This window comes from Chiloscyllium plagiosum, unplaced genomic scaffold, assembly GCF_037043375.1.
Source record: "Chiloscyllium plagiosum isolate Xiang-an unplaced genomic scaffold, Cpla_swu_hap1 HiC_scaffold_32, whole genome shotgun sequence".
In the NCBI taxonomy this organism is placed as follows: Eukaryota; Metazoa; Chordata; class Chondrichthyes; order Orectolobiformes; family Hemiscylliidae; genus Chiloscyllium; species Chiloscyllium plagiosum.
The window spans coordinates 18,842,423-18,861,574 of record NW_028270170.1 but is presented as its reverse complement, the minus strand read 5'-3'; the positions used below and the strand labels follow the sequence as shown (position 1 = coordinate 18,861,574).

General features: G+C 39.0%; 1 protein-coding gene across 4 annotated transcripts in view; it reads right to left on the bottom strand.

Annotated features, from left to right (window-relative positions):
- The window catches only part of nbr1a (NBR1 autophagy cargo receptor a), a 74,211-nt gene that overhangs the window by 38,165 nt on the left and 16,894 nt on the right, over positions 1 to 19,152 (bottom strand). For all 4 annotated transcript variants that reach the window (XM_043675022.2, XM_087977845.1, XM_043675024.2 and 1 more), the window contains exons 2-8: positions 15,468 to 15,530; positions 14,291 to 14,309; positions 11,992 to 12,014; positions 8,291 to 8,509; positions 6,486 to 6,563; positions 2,735 to 2,952; positions 607 to 771 (exon numbers count right to left, since the gene is read on the bottom strand). In XM_043675022.2, coding sequence (XP_043530957.2) covers positions 607 to 771; positions 2,735 to 2,952; positions 6,486 to 6,563; positions 8,291 to 8,509; positions 11,992 to 12,014; positions 14,291 to 14,309; positions 15,468 to 15,530 — 785 coding nt within the window. The remainder of the gene's footprint in view (positions 1 to 606; positions 772 to 2,734; positions 2,953 to 6,485; positions 6,564 to 8,290; positions 8,510 to 11,991; positions 12,015 to 14,290; positions 14,310 to 15,467; positions 15,531 to 19,152) is intronic.

The following is a 19,152-nucleotide window of genomic DNA, read 5'->3' as shown; positions in this document are numbered from 1 at the left end:
TCATGGGCAGCACTCCGCTCAAAACGAGAAAAGTGCTGGACTCCAACATGACAAATATAGCAAAGGCCTAATTAACTGAGAAATACTGTTACTTCAACAACTGCAAATGCAAATGCATGTTAGCACATTAAAGTTACAACTCAAAAACATGGCCATTCAAAATAACTAAGACACATCAGAATTTACAGCTCATAAATCAACTACCAGCATTACATTTGGTGGCCTTACTTTTACATCCCTTAAACTCCACTCAATCTAAACTTTACAGTCTGATCATTTTTTTCCCCACCCACTGCACAATGCAAGTGATATTTCACAGAGTCTCAGTTCTATTTTAGTTTCTTTCACTTGCTGTTATAAAGTTGTTTTTAATTTGTTACCCATCGTCCAACTTTCTCAATTGCTTAACTGTTGGAAACACCCTTCCGACCTCTCCATTCCATTCCATTCTTTTCTAAGTTTGAATACCTCAAAACTTATTGCTATATAATCTGCATTATTCAAATAAAAAAATAACCCATTTTGTAGTACTTTGTATTTCTTCACACCAGGTAGAATCCTAGAAAGAAAATTCTAGAATGCCAACATATGCAGAATTGACATTACCTTGTTTGTTCTGCTGTACCAGACATAGCACTTCCAATAAATTGCGCCGGTGTAAGCTCAGGCAAAGACGTTGAAGGTTTTCTTAGCTTCAGCAAAGGGTGGTTAGGATCATGTCTATAGTTACCAGCTTCACAGGACTCACAAATGGTGTATGTGGGGCAAATGCTATGAAAATAAGATTTAAATTGCATTAATTATTTTACAATTATGCACACTTATATTCAATATACGTAATGATTAGTTTTCTAACAACAAAAGATTGCACTGAATAATGAGAACCCATTCCAGTAAAAAGTTGCAAGTCCAACTTATGTTCTTAGTTATTGATTTTGTGAAAATATATCTCTTAATAACAAGCATTTACAAATAACCTGTGGAAGCGCACAGAATAGAAAACACATGCATGACACTTATTTCCAACATTGTGATCTCTTTACAGTAAGTGTCAAGAACAGTAGAAAAGGTTCAAGCAACCTGAATGCTAACCAAAAACAGAAAGTATGTTTCTATATTTGCAAATGGGAACTACAAACAAATCCAAAGTCTCAGACTGTTCAACACAGAGGAAAAGAAAAGTCAAAGATTATGCTAAGGTTTTCACATACATTTAGTTGAGATATTTTGTACAGGATTTTTCTGTGAAATTATATTTCAGTTCTGCATTCTCTTAGGTACAATTTAGGGCAATTATGTTATTGTTAGTAAGAATAAGAAATGCCTTTGGTCTTTCACTGATGGAAACAGTGAACTACCATTTGGGCCAAGAATCATCTCAGGAGTCAATAACCATGATCTAACCGCACACAGCTTTCACTTTGCATTTCAACTATATATAATTCGAGTTGCATTTAAACGATCCAAAAAAAAAGATACATAGCCACTATGCACATGCCATATTTTGTCAAGAGATAAAATCAGCTTACTTAAGAAACACACTCCACAGGTTTTGTGAAAATGCAAGACCAAAAATCACAAGAAACTTGGGAACACACTTTGTCATCGGAGCACCAGTAGCCTCAAAAATGAGCTGGAAACAACCTGTTGGATTGTATGCCCAGCTGTGTGTCGCATTTCAAGCTCTTTAATCTAATTGGAGGGCTGGAGCTCTTCAGTCCCTGTCGGCCCAAAAAGACATTGATCGCTGGCAGGACTGCAGCCAGCCAAGAGATGCAGCAATGGTCAATGTCCTTGCAACAAGTGAGATCACTGGACGGTCACCAGAACCAGGCAGACAGGTCTTGGCAAGAGGTGTGCAGCTGTTGAGGGCAGGACCAGTGATGTCATAGGAGAGGATATTTCTACCAAGTGACCAATAAAAAGGCTCCCCTAACCCAAATCAATGCCAGGATTTACCAGGCCATCTGCCCAGTATGACTGAAGGCCCACCAACTGCTGGTAAAATGACAGAGTATAAGAAATCCCTTATTTGGCAATCAGCCCCACATTCTTTCAGCATTTTCCAGATACCTACTCCCTTATCCTTCTTTTTCAGACAACAAAAACTCAGCCCTTGATATTTAAATCAGGTATGAAGCCAAGTGACTCTGAGAAAAGTGCAGCAAGATTCTCTTCTCCAATGTGCTTTGTTTCTGTGCCAAAGTTAAGATTATTTTTACAAAATAACTGCAATGGCAGTGTATATGAAGAACTCTGAACATTATACGGCTGTTACAGGTTTACGGTACCCTAACACAAGTAAAATTTAGTTGCAAAGTTATCTGCACAGCAGAGCAACAGATTTACAAACAAGGCACATAAACTTCCAACATTTATCCACGCTGTTCAAAGTCTGGCTGCCAAATGATATAAAAGAAATTTCAACTATATAATTCAGTTTACATTGCTGAATTTCAATATTGAGGGTGATCTATTTGAATGTAAAATGTAAGCACTCACAAAGCAAAATTAAGGACTTTTGACCTCAAATTCAAAAGATTTACATTGAGCTACAGAAATTTGGAGAAGGCAACAGAACCAGATACTTTGGAAGCAAAATTAATCTTGGGTGGCAGCCCAGAACAGGTGATAGCATATTAGGCACCTATTTCACATGCCACTGATTTCTCATTCATTTGGAATCCCCTAAAGCAAATTTTAAAATGAGAAAATATTTTACACTTTACATTACCTGCACTGATAGCGTATTCCAATAATTCGAGTCAGGCAATTGCTACAAGCCATTAGCCAATCATGGTAACCAATCTGTGTAGTGCAGGTTTCTGGAACCTGAACAGTACATACAGCTGAGGTACTGAATGGGTCATGCACCTGCTGTTGAATGGTCACCTTCTCAAAGAAGTCGCAACAGATTCGGTCAACTGTTTCATTCACAAGCTTTTCTTTGAACTGAAATGAGAATGTACACAATCAAAGCTCTAAATCGCAAAGATACAGAGATTAAAATGTAGCTATAAACACATTGCAGTATCCCAATGAGCCCATGGCTACCAGGAGGATCTCACATACGGCTGGCAATTCATGGCTGTTTTGCCCATGATTTTCTGTGAATAATGATGGGTAAGCAAATGAATTCTACCCTCAGGGCGCACTTTGGTAGTACTGTGTATCAAAAGCTTATGTTCTATTCAGGAAAGGTGAGCCAGTGAAGGAGCCTCAACTCTTGCATAGATTTACAGAGTGAAACGTGACAAGCACACACCTTATTCAATCACACCACAGTTTCACTCAGTGTCTCTTTATAATGTGCTTAAGTGAAACCCCAATGCTCTCCATCTGCATATAACTAAACAGAATTGAAATAAGCTTAGCAGTTTGCCTTTAAACAAAACACCAAAGAAAACATAAATTTAGGTAAAATTGAGCAATTAAAGGTATTTCATATTCCCAATCCATTTTGCGGGACAGAACAAAAAGATTTAATTTGTGAGAATACAGGTGCACTCTCAAATTCATCACTCTTCGTCCCAACGCCTTGCCTTTTTCAGAGTGGGCAAAAAAACCCAGCAAGCTTTAATTGGAATTACAAAGAATGTCTAAATACAGTGAACAGAGGATGCAGGAAAATGAAATAATATGATTCCAAACCATCTTAGATAATGAAAACAAAAGAACTGCAGATGCTGGTAAATAGAAACAAAAACAGAAGTTACTGGGGAGCTCAGCAGGTCTGGCAATGTCTGTGAAGAGAAATCTCAGTTCTGAAGAAGGGTCACTGGACCCAAAACATTAAAGCTGCTTTCTTTTCACAGATCCTGCCAGATCTGCTCAGCTTTCCCAGCGACTTCTGTTTTTGTTTCAGCCTAGGTAATGGTCACTGCTGGTAGTAATTTACTTCTTATACATTAGATTTAAGAACTCTTCCACTCTTCCCCAACTCTTCCACAACCTGCTTAAAATGATAAAAGACGAAACATAAAAGTTCTAGATTTGGGTAACCAGATTTGGGCATATATATCTATACTTAGTCTGTCAATAATAGATCTATGAAAAGTGGCAAGTATATAATTTGCTATATTAAAAAAAGCAATATCCTGCCTGACCTGCTGAGTATTTGCAGCACTTTGTTTTTCAGATTACGAATCCACTACTTTGTTTCACACTAACTCTTTTTTGGTGCAATTATATAAAAATAGCAACGAGTAAGCAGAGCTATAATATTTCATATTTCATAATACCATTAAAATGGTTTTCAAGGTTCATCATGATCAACCAACACCATAAATAGGATAACTTCATTCAATTCAGATAGGATTAAATGCTGGGATTTGAATATTGTGTACATTTCCAGAACACCAGTTCAATATGAAACTGATCCTCAGATGTTACAAATGACAAATTCAGAGGTCCTTTGATAAACCTGCCTTGAATCTAGCCAGACAAACTTAGGGTGAAATGTCTATTATCGGGAATGACAGCCAATTTGGAACCCATGTAAATGTGTTTGGACAGAATCAACACAGTTTCCTTTCAGGCACTGATCAACAGCAGAACTGACCTTCATGTCTCTACGAACTAACAAATATCTGCCCTTCCAGTTTTTGAGTTCGAATAGTGGAAATATCTATTCTGTTCTTTTAGTTAAATTCTAATTCCACACCCTGTTTTATGAATCAAGTTGGAGTCTCGTTCTATACCTTTTGGTAAATCTCCAAAACCCCAACGAAGGAGACATTCTTAATACCTCAATGTAGATTGAAAATATTAGTCATCACTTAAACTGCCAGGGCATCACAAGGCAGTCGATCCTGTCCTTACTAGTTGTCAGGTGTACAGGCATCATGCAGTAACGTTCACTCAATAGTTCATTACCCATGCCTTCCCATAATCCAGTCCAGGAACAGATGATAAGTGCAATGCCCCAGCACCATTTTGCTAGTAATTACCCTTGATAAACTAAGTAATCTCTGTCTCGAGTAGGCCTCAGACCAGACTGGGAAGGTATCTGGTTGAATGCCAAGTCTACACAGAAATACTGAGGTTATACTATCATCTTCCATTTCATCTCTTGGCCTATCCAATTACAGTATTGTGTAAACCAACAATCCATAGTAAAGAAACATCAGGTTATGTGAATAGAGATCATTCACTGAAAATTCACAGAATTTTCTATCAGTGTCTGGTTCCAAAAGCTTTTGCGTAATTTGCTTTCAGTTACCTGTACTTATGTTATTCATATAACTGTCCAGTGTAACAGCATGCTGTTGTAATGATCACAATGAGCAAAATTGACTTAAATTATTGGAGCTCTCCTAAATAGAATTAGCATTTTTGTTCCAAGCAAATGGAGTCTTATTATGTCAAACAAATGAAGCAAAGCTTTCAAATCCATTTGGTTTAATCTGTCATATAGGAATGAATTTGAATTACACATAATGAAAGTACCAGTAGGAACTGTCACCTCGAGGTTTTCACTAATAGGCCTTGGCCTTGATAGCCAAGGTCACGGATTCAAGACTCGGAGACTTTTAGCAATGTATTCTGGCTCAACACTTTATAACTATGTTTGATGTCTCACCTGAAAGAGAGGCCTTTCCTATACTACTTAATGAATTTAATTTTTTTTAAAATCTAAGTATTCAAAGAAATTTAGGGATTTTTCAAGTATTCTAGCCAATATTTATTCTACAGTTAGTATAAGCAAAATAGATCTGATTATCTGATCATTAATCTCTGTTACTTGTTTATCCTTCGATTTCTTTGAATTTCTTTATGATGTGCTGAAGTCAAGAAAGGTGCATGCAAATGCAAGTTCCCTCTTCTACAATAATGGAAGGAAACACCTATTTTCATCTTAAAACTGTAGGCATAATTCAGTTGGATTTAACAACACCAAGAAATTAACTATCAAGTGATGCTACTCATTGAGTTCCCATCACAGGAAGCAATGAATGTTCTGTTATTGATGTTTGTCAGCAACATTTATAATTTTATAAATTTATAATTTTATGGCAATATCTTCAAGGTTTTGATAGCATGTCACTCAGGTTTTATCATCAAAATCAAATATGGCATGAACTGTCCTTTCAATGGCAAGAACATGCCATCCCTACAACATCAAAAAAAAGACAAGTCTGATACAAAGTAATGAAAGGGAGATTCAGAAATACAAGATTGTGTCATCCTCATACTAGTTACCCACTGTAAAAATTGCAGTGGTTTGGAAACATCAGGTTAGAGTACTTAGACATGCATTCCCTTCACTGCAGCTGTAATATCCTGCTTTAGAATTAGAAGGACAGAAACTGAAGACATTTTAGCAACACAGTCTCACACAGACATTAATACAATCAGTGTTGCAAAATTACAGCCCAACCTCTATCCAACGTGTGCTCTTAGCCACTGAGACTTAACATCATAAATAAGACTTTTCAAATTATGCCTTTTAATCCCACCTGAACAACAGAAACGCCTATACTTACTGTTTCCATGTAACGTGTGAACCAAACCGGAGGGAATCGCCAATTTTCCTTGCTTTGATCTACATTTTTTGACAGCACCTACAAGAATATTGATAAGCACACCAAGTTACTACATTTTCTAAACGAAAAGAAAATAAAACAGCACAGACAGTTATACCTTGAGTGGCTGCAGTGTTAAGATAGGAGAGAGAAAGCTTCAAATACTAGGTAAACAAACATCAGTAGTTGTTACTTGCAAAAACAGAAGTTGCTGGAAAAGCTCAGGAGGTCTGGCAACATCTGCGAAGAAAAATCAGAGTTAACGTTTCGGATCCAGTGACCCTTCCTCAGAAGTTATTTGTTTTAGCTATTACTTATTTGCTACCAGTTAATTCAAGACTGTGATGGATTTGTGGAACAATAAAAAGTGAAACATCAACAAGATGCAATAATGATATATCGTCCATGCCTCCAATTTAATCTACTCAAAATCGGTGGTTTGGCATTATATGTTAGGTGTCTTAAGGAAGCTAAAGTCATGCAAGTTTTCACAGGGAAGAATTCTCGTATCTCCTTTACGGGTGGTTTTCACACTGCTGTCTGGCTAGCCAAATTATAACACACAAACTGAAAGCAGGTCACGCATTCCTTATTGTGGAACGATGAGCCTCTTGAAAATGCAAATCAAGTGACAGAGGAGGTTTCAAAATAAAAGGCCTAATAGCAAAAAAAATGACAATAATCAGCAGGCCTCCAAGTCAGGAAAGTAATATAGAAGTATTAAGAGGAATAAAAAAAAAGGCATGGCTCTGAAGGGATCCTTTGTTAAAGCACGCTAATTCAATTGCATTATGAATATCAAAGGCTAGCAATATTCAGTATTTACATTTAACTTACGTTTTTGACTTAGAAATTTCTTTTGTTTTTTTAATATTTTTATTGAAAGGAAATTTTTTTTTCCTTTTGAATATCACAACACATACAAAGCCAAACAATTCAAACCAATATTAAAAAAAGTTAATTATAATACTTTTTTCAGCTTAGTTAATCGTAAAGTCTTAACTATAATAATAATAACTGTAACACAGCTCAGCAAAACAAAGCAATAGCCATCAATCATCGAGCGCATAAGTTTATACATATTCAGATGTTCGTAGTTCCTCCCCTCTGAATACCAAACACATTACTTAGAATTGCCATGACTATATAAAGGCTCGAAGTATGGCAGACAAATCTGCACCCAGATAGCCCAAAAAGGGCCGTCACGTCTTATTAAAATTCTCAGTTTTATGGTGCACCATACTCGTCAGGAAGTCCAAGGGAATGTGCTCCATGACTAGCTTATGCCAGCCTGCCAGCCCTGGGGGGGTTGTCCCACAGCCACCCCAATAGAATGTTCTTCCTGGCACAAAAAGTGAGGATACTGAAAAGCTTTTTTTTGTGTGCATCTAATGAAAGTGAATTAACAAAGCCAAGAAGGAGAGATACCAGATCCATCTCCACCTCCATCCCCAAGGCCTTCTCTACTTTGCCTACCACAGCACTCCAGTATTCTGTGGCAGGACCGAAGACAATGCATAAGCATGCCTATGCACACTTTACATTTAGGACACATTGAAGAAAACAAGGCAGTCTGGGGCCAGATTTGCCCTGTGGAGAATCTTCAATTGCAAGGCATGGGTCCTGTTGCAAATCAAGATCGTTCTTGCACTTTTCCAGATAGACTCTCATATTCCAGAAAAGATCTCAATGTCCACCTCCCTCTCCCATATCCGGCAAAGCCGTTCGACTTTGAAATTTTTAGCACTTCATAAAAAATACTTTACCTTTCCTTTAGCTTCTTCTGTGACCTTCATGCCTTGGCCAATGCATTTCATCAACTGTGAATAATGTTTCATTTCTTTTTTCTTAGCCTTCTTATTCTGAGACTCTTTCTTTTCATTATTTTCAAAGGTTCGTTTTGCACACTGGCTTTCCACTTTTTCCTTCAGTTGCGTTACTTCATAAACATTCATTTGAATCTGATTTCCTTGTTTAACTGCACTCTAATTAGAAGAAGCACAAATAAGATAAAGGTCACAATATTAAGACCATAAGACACAGGAGCAGAAATTAGACCACTCAGCCCATCGACTCTGCTTCGCCATTCAAACATGGCTAATAAGTTGCTCAAAACCATTCTCCCGTTTTCTCCCCGTAACCCTTTATTCTCAAGAACCCATATCAGTCTTAAATATATTCAATGATGTGGCCTCCACAGCCTTCTATGGCAATGAATTCCATAGATTACCCACTCTCTGGCTGAAGAAGTTTCTCCTTATCTCCATTCTAAAAGATCTTCCCCTACTCTAAGGCTATGGCCTTTGGGTCCTAGTCTCTCTTATCAATGGTAATGCGTTCCCGACATCTACTCTGTCCAGGCCATTCAGTATTCTGTATGATTCAAATAGGTCCCCCCCATCCTTCTAAACTCCATCGAGTATAGACCCAGAGTCCTGAAATGTTCCTCATACGTTAAGCTGTTCATTCCTGGGAACATTCTCATGAATTTCCTTCGAACACACTCCAAGGCAAGTACATACTTCCTGAGATATGGGGCCCAAAACGACACACAATACTCCAAATGTTGTCTGACCAGAGCCTTATCGAGCCTCAGAAGTACATCCCTGCTTTTATATTCAACTCCTCTCAAAATAAATGCCATCATTGCATTTGCCTTCCTAACTACTGACTCAACCTGAAAATTTACCTTGACAGAATCTTGGACGAGAACTCTCAAGTCTCTTTGCACTTCAGATTTCTGAATTTTCTCCCCATTCAGAAAGGAGTCCATGCCTCTACTATTCCTACCAAAGTGCATGACCTCACACTTTCCACTGGTAATCCATCTGCCACTTCTTTGCTCACTCTCCCAACCTACCCAAATCCTTCTGCAGACTCTCCGCATCCTCAATGCTCCTGTTCCCTCTAACTATCTTTGTATCATCTGCAAACTTAGCCAGAATGCCCACAGTTCCATGATCTTGATCATTAATGAAGAAGTGAAAAGTTGTGGTCCCAACACTGAGCCTTGTGGAACACCACTTGTCACGAGCTGCCACTCTGAGAAGGACCCTTTTATCCCCACTCTCTGCTATCTGCCAGACAGCCAAGTTCTATCCGTGCTAGCACCTTGTCTCTGACACCATAGGCATTTATCTTACTCTGTAGCCTTTTGTGTGGCATCTTCGCAAAGGCTTTCTTGAAGTTCAGGTAGATAACATCCATTGAGTCTCCTTGGTCTAACCTGTTCGTTACTTCCTCAAAGAATTCTAGCAGATTAGTTAGGCATGATCTCCCCTGATGAAACTATGCTGACTTTGCCCTATTTTACCATATAGTTCCAAGTATTCCTAGTTCTCCACTACTATCTCTCCAGCATCATTTCCCAACAGCCCAATGTCCACTTTTACCTCTCTTTTGCCCTTTATATATCTAAAGAAACTCTTAGTCTTCCTTTATATTACTGGCTAGCTTACCCTCATATTTAATCTTCGCTGTCTTTTTTTATTGTTGCCCTCTGTTGGTCTTTGTAAGCTTCCCAATCCTCTTCCCTTTGCCACATTATGTGCTTTCATGCTATCTTTGACTTCCCTAGTCAGCTGTGGTTGCCTCATCCTCCCTGTACCATGCTGCTTTTGCCTTGGCATGAATCTCTGCTGTGCCTCCTGAATTACTCCCAGATACCCCTGCCATTGCTGTTCCAATGTCTTTCCTGCTAGGCTCCGGTCCCAGTCAATTCTACCCAGCTCCTTCCTCATGCCTCTGTAGTTGGCTTTATTCAGCTGTAATACTATTACCTCTGATTCTATATTCTCCCTCTCAAATTGTAGAGTAAATTCAATCATATTATGATCACTGTCTCCTAAGGGTTCCTTCACCTTAAACTCCTTGATCAAGTCTGCCTCATTGCACAACACTAGGTGCAGTAATGCCTGTTCCCTAGTGGGCTCCACCACAAGTTGCTCTAAAAGGCCATGTTGAGACATTCCACAAATTTCTTTTCTTGCAATCCACAATTTCTTGCAATCTTGGAAGTATTTTACCACAAGTGTATATTGAACTTCAAATATTTTATCTTGAAAAAGGTTCTTTCAGTGCACTTTTTAAAATCAAAGTAAACTGGTATTCAGCAGGGAGTAGGGACCAAGTTGCTTATGAGACCGTAATATTTGGTGAGAGGATACTAATGCAAATTTCACCAAGTTGTGAGCCTGAATTGGTTTACTTGTGGAAGACAAGTCACATCTTACAATATTATCTCTTACTTCCCTAAGGGTTAGCTAAGCAAATAATTAGGCAACTAATATGGAAGCATTGTTGCTTGTTCTTTTGGGTGTAAACAAAGAAAAATGCAAGCAAAAAATGCTTGCAGAAAAACCAATTTGTGAGGTCAAGCACATGAACATCAACATTAACTAGACAGACCTGGAATATGAACACACTCTACGCAAGAAAAGGAAACTGAACAAAAATGCATCTCTTTCAAATTAAAATTCATTCAACAGCATTAAAATCAGCTAGGAAATGGAAGTCCTGACTCTTCCATTCCAACAAAGAATAAAAATGGGGACTAATTTTGATAGACATCTTTTCCAAGATGTCTGATGTTGGGGAGAGATGCTAGGGTTTCTGGACACATTTTGTTTGCTTGTTTGGGTTTGCTGCTCAGAAATCGGAAATGATTGCCAGGCTACTGAGACCCCTTGGCATCATGGCAGCCCACAAATCCACCAACACACTAAAACAGCAGCGAATGAACTTGAAAGACCCTATACAGACACCAAACAAAACTAATGTCATTTATAAAATACCGTGCAAGAACTGTAACAAACACTACATTGGACAAACAGGCAGAAAACTAGCAACCAGGACACATGAACATCAACTAGCCACATAACGACATGATCCACTCCCACTAGTATCCTTATATACAGATAAGGAAGGACACCACTTTGACTGGGACAACACATCCATCAGAGGACAAGCCAAACAGAGATACGCACAAGAATTCCTAGAAGCATGGCATTCTAACTGGAACTCCATCAACAAACACATTGACCTGGAGCCCATTTACCACATCTTGAGAAAAATAAGTGGAAATGACATCACTATAGGAAATGATGTCACCACAGGAAATGACATCACCACCCTAGGAAACTCAAACATACAAATAGAACGCAGGTTACACCACCAGTGCTTCATTCGGAGGCTCACTGAACATGTTACCTAGTATGGTGACGAAATGTCTGAAAACGAACCTTCCACCTTAGCGAGCAAACCTACATCCATATTTGGTTATAATGAAGTAGCCAGGCCAGTACATACATTATACAAAGGTCATCTCTATTATCGTAATCTGAATTATTTTCCTTCTAATAATGCTGCTGAATTTTCACACATAGTTATTAATCAGAAAGTACAGGATTGATGCAACATCAAGTGACACAGCATTAAATGATTCAGTAGTTAAACTTTGTATAATTACCTTCAAAACTTCTTCATACTCCTCTGTTATAAAGAAAAAATACAATTAATTTAAAAAAAAACACAGAACTAAGTACAAATATGCAACTAAAATTTCTAAACATGTTTGGGGCTAGGATGATACTGGTAATCAGTCATAGACCACAGGGGCATGAGAGAGGGAGACAACTATTTAAAGGACACAAACTTGAATTCCACATAAACTGTGGGTTAAGGCAAGGAGATAAGCCTCCATACATGATCACTGTCAGTACAAGGATTCCAGGTGCGTTGCAGATGCCATTTGCACCATACTGTAGCCAGTTAGCCAATGAACCTTGCACTCCCCCAGATGACTAAGCTACATATCCAAAATAAAGTTACAGGGAACATAATGTGTTGTTGAGGGCTGAGCAGGCCAGGTCATCGAGTGTCTTTAACGCAGAGATAGGTATGTTTTTTATTAGAAGAGGATCAAGGGTTAGAGGTATAAGGCAGGAGAATGGAGTTCAGAACTGCATCCACTATGGCATGAATAGCCTAGTTCTGCTGCTATATCTCATGGTCAAGATAGGGCGTTAAGGTGAAGTACTGGATTGGTTTGGGCTTACAAGAAGAACCCACTTGGTAAAAGGAGTTGATATGTGCAGAAAGTACTGCCAAAAAGATTAAGCGGTTACTTACCACTTAAATTTATTAGATTTTTCCATGGAGACCACATGGCTTGTGGAGAGGATTCAATGCAATACCCTGTCCTTAGTAACAAGCTGACTCGGACTAAATGCATCACTGCTAAGGATTTTCAGCACAACTTAAAGGCATACATTGTTTCTATTTGCTTCTTATTATGTGGGAGCTTTGAAGAGTATTTTTAAAACACAATGGAATGCTTTGTCAAGACTTCACCAACACTTTATCAACAGTTAAATTGGAAATTCTCTGAGGACCTCACTTTAAAAAGTGAATGTTATGTTACTGACCTTGTAGGCATAAACTGGAGATAAGGAAATACTTGTTATTTTCAAAAAGTGTTGTAATTGGTGAGATGTCAGCATGCTGGTTAGGCCTGTATTTATTGCCCATCCCTAATTACCCAGAGATAGAGGCAGTTAAGATCAACCAAATTGCTGCAGGTCTGGAGTCACATGGGGGCCAGACCAGACAAGGACAACAGTTTTCCTTCACATTAGTGAACCAGATGGGTTTTTTATGACATTTGACAGTGGTTACCATGAGGCTCACGTTTTCTTCCAGACGTTCATTGTATTTAAATTTCCACGAATTAGCATGTTAGGATTCAAACCCATGACCCCAGAAAGCAAGTCTGGGATTTTAGATTACTAATCACAACATGACCACCTTCCTTTCTCAGGAACCCTCTGGTCTGAAGAAGGAATAAGACATCAGACAAAACAGCAATAGGTGTTAGGAGGTGAAAGGGATAGAATGGTGAGACGGACTCCTTCACCCCTGCAGGTAGAGGGCATCCCTCCTCTTCTGTACATTTGCAAGATAATCTATGTGATCTCTTACACTGTCCCCAAGCCAACCCAACCCAAAAACTTCTACTTGGTGTCCACCTTTCATCCACAGTTTCAGTAAAAATAGGTATTTAGAGGCCACAAAAATATATAATCAGTGCTCAGGTACTAATGCTAAGCCTGCAGTTTGAAAACCTCCAGGCAAATTAATCAGCAATTAAATCCAATATTTCACTTTAAATCCAGAATTGTGAATAAGAGAATCTTAATAGCAACATTTCACAAAAACAATACAGTAAACAATTAGAGTTAAACAATTAAATACGTTTAAAAGAAGATGGATTCTTCATAATATGCTACAAATACAGGTTTGTTTTAACCCATTTATTAAATTAAAAAAGGTATGAATCATAATAAGGTGCAAAGCACATCAATTTAACCAGGTCATTTGGAGGCTACAGGTGATATTAAGCATACAGTGAGTCCTGTTGCTCTTTGTGTAAGTATAGTACTCTTGTACATCAATAAGCTAGTTCCAAAACGTTGTTAGTAGAGACCTAGAATTGTTTGTGTTATTTGTGAAAATGGCAGGCCTGAAGAGCGAAGAAAATAAAACCTTTTTTCATATGAACTTTAATATTTTAAGCTTATTCTGAAAATTAAAAGTCCTGGAGGCACAGTAAAACTTTGTTTTCTGCAACCAACTTATTATAAGCAAGCCAAATGTTTGAAAAGCCCAACCAAGGTACATTGTTGAATATTTTTTTAAAAAGTGATTCTGACGTGTAAAACATCTGCCAGTTTTCTATATCTTGAAATTTAATTCTATTGCATGCTTACCTGCACTATTAACAGATACCTAAAAAACAAAAAAATACAGTAATGAAATAAGACATTTACTACAAAATACTCTAAACATACAAAAACAAGGACTTGCATAGCTTTCAAAACCAATGGTCAAAGTAATGACCTATCTTTAGGGTTCTTTTCCTTCAGCACAGGGTTGCTTTGGAGCAAAAGAGCATATCAAAGCAATAACACATATTCAATATGGTGTGAACATGGAATTTTCATCAGCAAGGCAAATGACTCCTGCGAAGACTCAGCACGAGTCTCCAAATTCTGAGAAAGATCACATACTGTCTGTGTACAAGACACAGACTTGCATCTGAAAACTCTACTTAAACTTATAGAATTTAGAAGCAGATTGACAAAATCCAAGGTTTATGGACCTCAGGCATGCACAGGACAACAGCTGGAGGTTAACCAGTTAAAACCCTCCAGGTTACATACCAGCAGAGATCACTGGCAAGCTTTCACTGTTTATAAAACTAGCCAATGTGTCAGCTTTTATCTGGTCCTCATGACAGATTTATTCTGACACATCCCATTAAAATGCCAGACCAGCTAGTCATTCATCAACTGCCCCGTGCAGAACAAGCTCAATTATCGGATTTCTGAATCTGTTAGGGATTCAGCATGACTCCAGTCTACTATTAGTGAAATAATTCCAGAAAGCCAGTATCTCGTCACCAAGTCACCACTTATTTACACATGTTACTAACGCAGCGAGCTCAGTACTGGCACAGAGAGTGAGCAGGAGTCCTACCACTCCTGTTTAATGTCTGTAAGCCAGGACTCCCTGATTGGAACAGGTTAACAGCCCCAATCAGGGACCTCTGACTCCATGAGATCTACCTGCCTGACCTCATTCCAATCATTACAATTCCAGTGTGCATTTGCAGCAAACTGAGCCAAGAGAATGTGTTTGTTCATACTTATTCTCGAGGAACATGATTATGAGTTGGTCATTAAAACGATATTCAAGCACAGGTTTAAGCCATTGCTGGTGGACTACAGGTACTAAGGAGTTCTCAGCACCACTTTGCATAAAATACCTGTATTAGTTAAAAGGTTACACAAGTAAAAGACATTCCTACTTAGAGAATTAAAAGCCAGGGTATGAGTATTAAAACAAAAAAGCATTCCAAAATATTTGAGCACTACAAGCACTCACTTCTTCATTATCTTCATCAAAATACTTCATTTGCATATTGTTGAGATCAAAGGAAACTTGTACCTGAAAAAAATAAACAAAATACATAGTACTTTAATTTATGACATGTTTACAGAATTTGTCAACCATAGTAACACTTTACATAACACATATACTGTACCCAACTTCTAGCAAAACAGTTTGTGGGAGGTGATTTAGTAAACAGCATCTGCACTGCTGGAATTAGATTATGAAAGCAAATCAGTTCTAATTAGCACTGCCATTTCAAATTAAGATTGAGAATTCATCTAAAAAAATAGAATGTGACAGGAGCAGAGCTTTTCAACCATACTACACTACCCTCCTGATCCATCAGGTCAACACCACACCACAGTTATTTTCCAAACTTTCAGGAATATTCCCAGAAGTCTTACATAGAAAAACATTTTCTTTACTAACAAAAAAAACCCAGAAATTGCTGGAAAAACTCAGCAGGTCTGGCAGCATCTATTGAAGAAAAGCAGAATTAATGTTTCAGGTCACCGAAGACTGAAGAAAAGTCACTAGAACCAAAACATTAACTCTGCTTTCTCTCCATAGATGTCACCAGACCTGCTCAGTTTTCCCTATAATTTCTGTTTTTGTTTCTGATTTCCAACATCCGCATTTTTCTGTTTTAATTTTTTTAGTGCCTCCTTCAAATTCATGTTATTAAGTCCTCTTGGAATACAAATGTTCTCACTGACATTACCATCTACAGATTTGCTAATCTATACTAGTTGCTGGGAGGCAATACAGTTTGAGGAGACATTAGAACATGGGCTTGAGTTAGCTCATTCAATTTTTTTTTCAGCCTGAAATGGCAAAGAAAATCTCCACAGGCAAATTGTTCTCACAAATGACAGTATTCTTTCTAATGTGGTAATAAAAACATTTTGATAGAACATTCAGAAATCTCTAAATACATTGCACTGATCACAATATTCAAGTCTTGAAATTTTTAGGGCAGAGCAGAGAACGTATTCTGCCAAAACCTTTAATGTTATATTTAATTCATTTGGCCAGTGAAGACTGTATATTTAGTAAAGTTATATCCACAAAGCATTTTGATTTCATTCTTGAAAGAGTGCAGCACAATTTCACAAATTATGACATCCTGACATACCACTGCAGCATTTTTGTAACAGCTCAAAAGATTTGACAAGCACTACTCTGGGACAACTAGCAAAAATATAAAGAAAATACAATCTGATGTCAACAAGTTATGAAAGGGCAAATAAGTGGCTATTTGTAAAGGCTTGGGACAATCTCCTGAAATCTATGGCAACCGCGTTATCTGCTCCAGCTTTAAAGTGAGGAAAATCAAATGAGTAAAGGGGAACAAATCAGAGAGAAAAATAAAAGGGCCTGCTGGCATTATCGGGACACAATTAATCCAGAAACTCAGCTAATATTCTGGGGACCTGGGTTTGAACCCTGCAACTGATAACTGATCGACAAATAATCCATAAAAAAAAACTCTGACTCAGGAACATTCTTCAAGGAAAGAAATTCACTATCCTGTTCTGGTCTATATATGACTCCATACTTTCAACAATGTGGATGACTCTCAACAGGCCTCTGAAATGGTCTAGCCAGCTATTTAGTTTTATCAGTTCAACAAAGAAATTAAACCAGATGGACAATCTGGCATTGACCTAAGCACCAGAAAAGAGTGGCAGAAACAACAGAAGCGAAAGTGAGGACTGCAGATGCTGGAGATTAGAGTCAAAAGTGTGGTGCTGAATAAGCACTGCAGGTCAGGCAGCATGCGAGGAGCAGGAAGATCGACTTTTCAGGTATAAGCCCTTCATCATGAATGAGACTGGGAGCCTCGGGGGTGGAGAGATAAATAGAAGGGGTTGGGGCTGGGGGGGGGGTAAGTTGAGAGTGCAAACGGTGGATGGAGGTTGGAGTAATGGTGATAGGTCAGAGGGGAGGGTGGAATGGATAGGTGGGAAGGAAAATGGACAGGTCATGAGGGTGGTGCTGAGCTGGAAGGTTGGAACTGGGACAAGGTGGGGGAGAGGAAATGAGGAAACCACATTGATGCCGTGGGGTTGGAGGGTCCCGAGGTGGAAGAGGCGGCGTTCTTCCTTCAGGCGTCGGGTGGTAAGAGGAGGTAAGGATGGAGGCGGCCCAGGACCTGCATGTCTTTGGCGGAGTGGGAGGAGGAGTTGAAGTGTTTGGTGTGGGTGTCCCGGAGATGTTCCCTGAAGCGCTCTGCGAGTAGGCGTCCTGTCTCCTCAATATGGAGGAGACCGCATCGGGAGTGACCGATACAGTAAATGACGTGTGAAAGTGCAGGTGAAACTTTGATGGATGGGGAAGACTCCCTTGGGTCCTTGGATGGAAGTGAGCGGCGGGGGGAGGTTTGGACACAGGTTTTGCAATTCCTGTGGTAGCAGGGGAGGGTGTGCTGTTGGGGTCGTGGACCTTATGGGGTAGTCAAGGAGTGAACAGTCTTTATGGAAAGTGGATAGTGGTGGGGGGAGGGAAATATATCTCTAATGGTGGGGTCCATTTGTATATGGCAGAAATGGCGGAGGATGATGCGATGTATAGGGAGGTTGGTGGGTTGGAAGGCAAGGATGGGGGCTTCTGTCCTTTTTGCAATTGGGGGGGTGAGGTTCGAGGGCAGAGGTGCGGGAAGTGAATGAGATGCGCTGGAGATCATCCATCAACCACGTGGGAGGGGAAATTACAGTCTTTAAAAGGAGGCCATCTGGTGTGTTCTGTGGTGGAACTGGTCCTCCTGGGAGCAGATGTGGCGGAGACAGAGGAATAAGGAATAAGGGATAGCATTTTTGCAGGAGGAGGTGTGGTCCAGGTAGCTATGGGAGTCGGTGGGTTGATCAAAAAAAACTATGTTTTGATAATCTTTCCTTTGCAACTAGTTGTTTCCCACAATTACAGTAATGCAGGTCAAGAATAAATTCCAGGTAAAGTGGTGAGAATTAATGGAATTTACACAAAGGTCTTAGCACATCATACATCAATTTAGTTAATTCCCTTGTTTGGGTATAAAGTTCAAGACAATTTCCAGTCAAGTGCATCATAACATCCGAAAGTTCTCCAAAGCTCCATGAATATACAAGTCGGCCTGTAAAACCTTAAATGAGCATGCATCTTTCCTCTTCAGAAGGGTTGTTGCCTTGGTGACAAGGTTTATGAAACCAGTGTACAGTATACAGTTTGGGATTAACAAAGTCCACTGAAACATAAGGTATGTTGACCTTGGTTTCTTACTTGACTGGGAACCGCTAAGAGTATGACAACTGTGTCACCCAATTCTACATGACCTGTAAGCGTTTTAATTTCCAAAACTGAGAACAAACTAAGAATATATGGATTTACAAGATATATACACACACTTCTGTGGTGTTCAAGTGCTATTGTAATGAGGTCAGCCAGGTGGACCTCAGAATCTGGGTTTTTGATTGGGGTTCTTAATTTGGTCCAAAATCAGGAAGCCATGGCTGACAGAATCTCTGACACTCCTGTTTATACCTATTCACTCCGAGAGCTGGCTCTGAAAAAGCTGGAATAGTGTCAAGGATCTCCACATGTAAATAAAGGATGACTTAGTGAAAGGATAGCAGTCTCTGCGGAGTTATTTCATTAGTGACGAGAGAGAAACGTGCTCAAGAAATTTGCTTGCAACAGT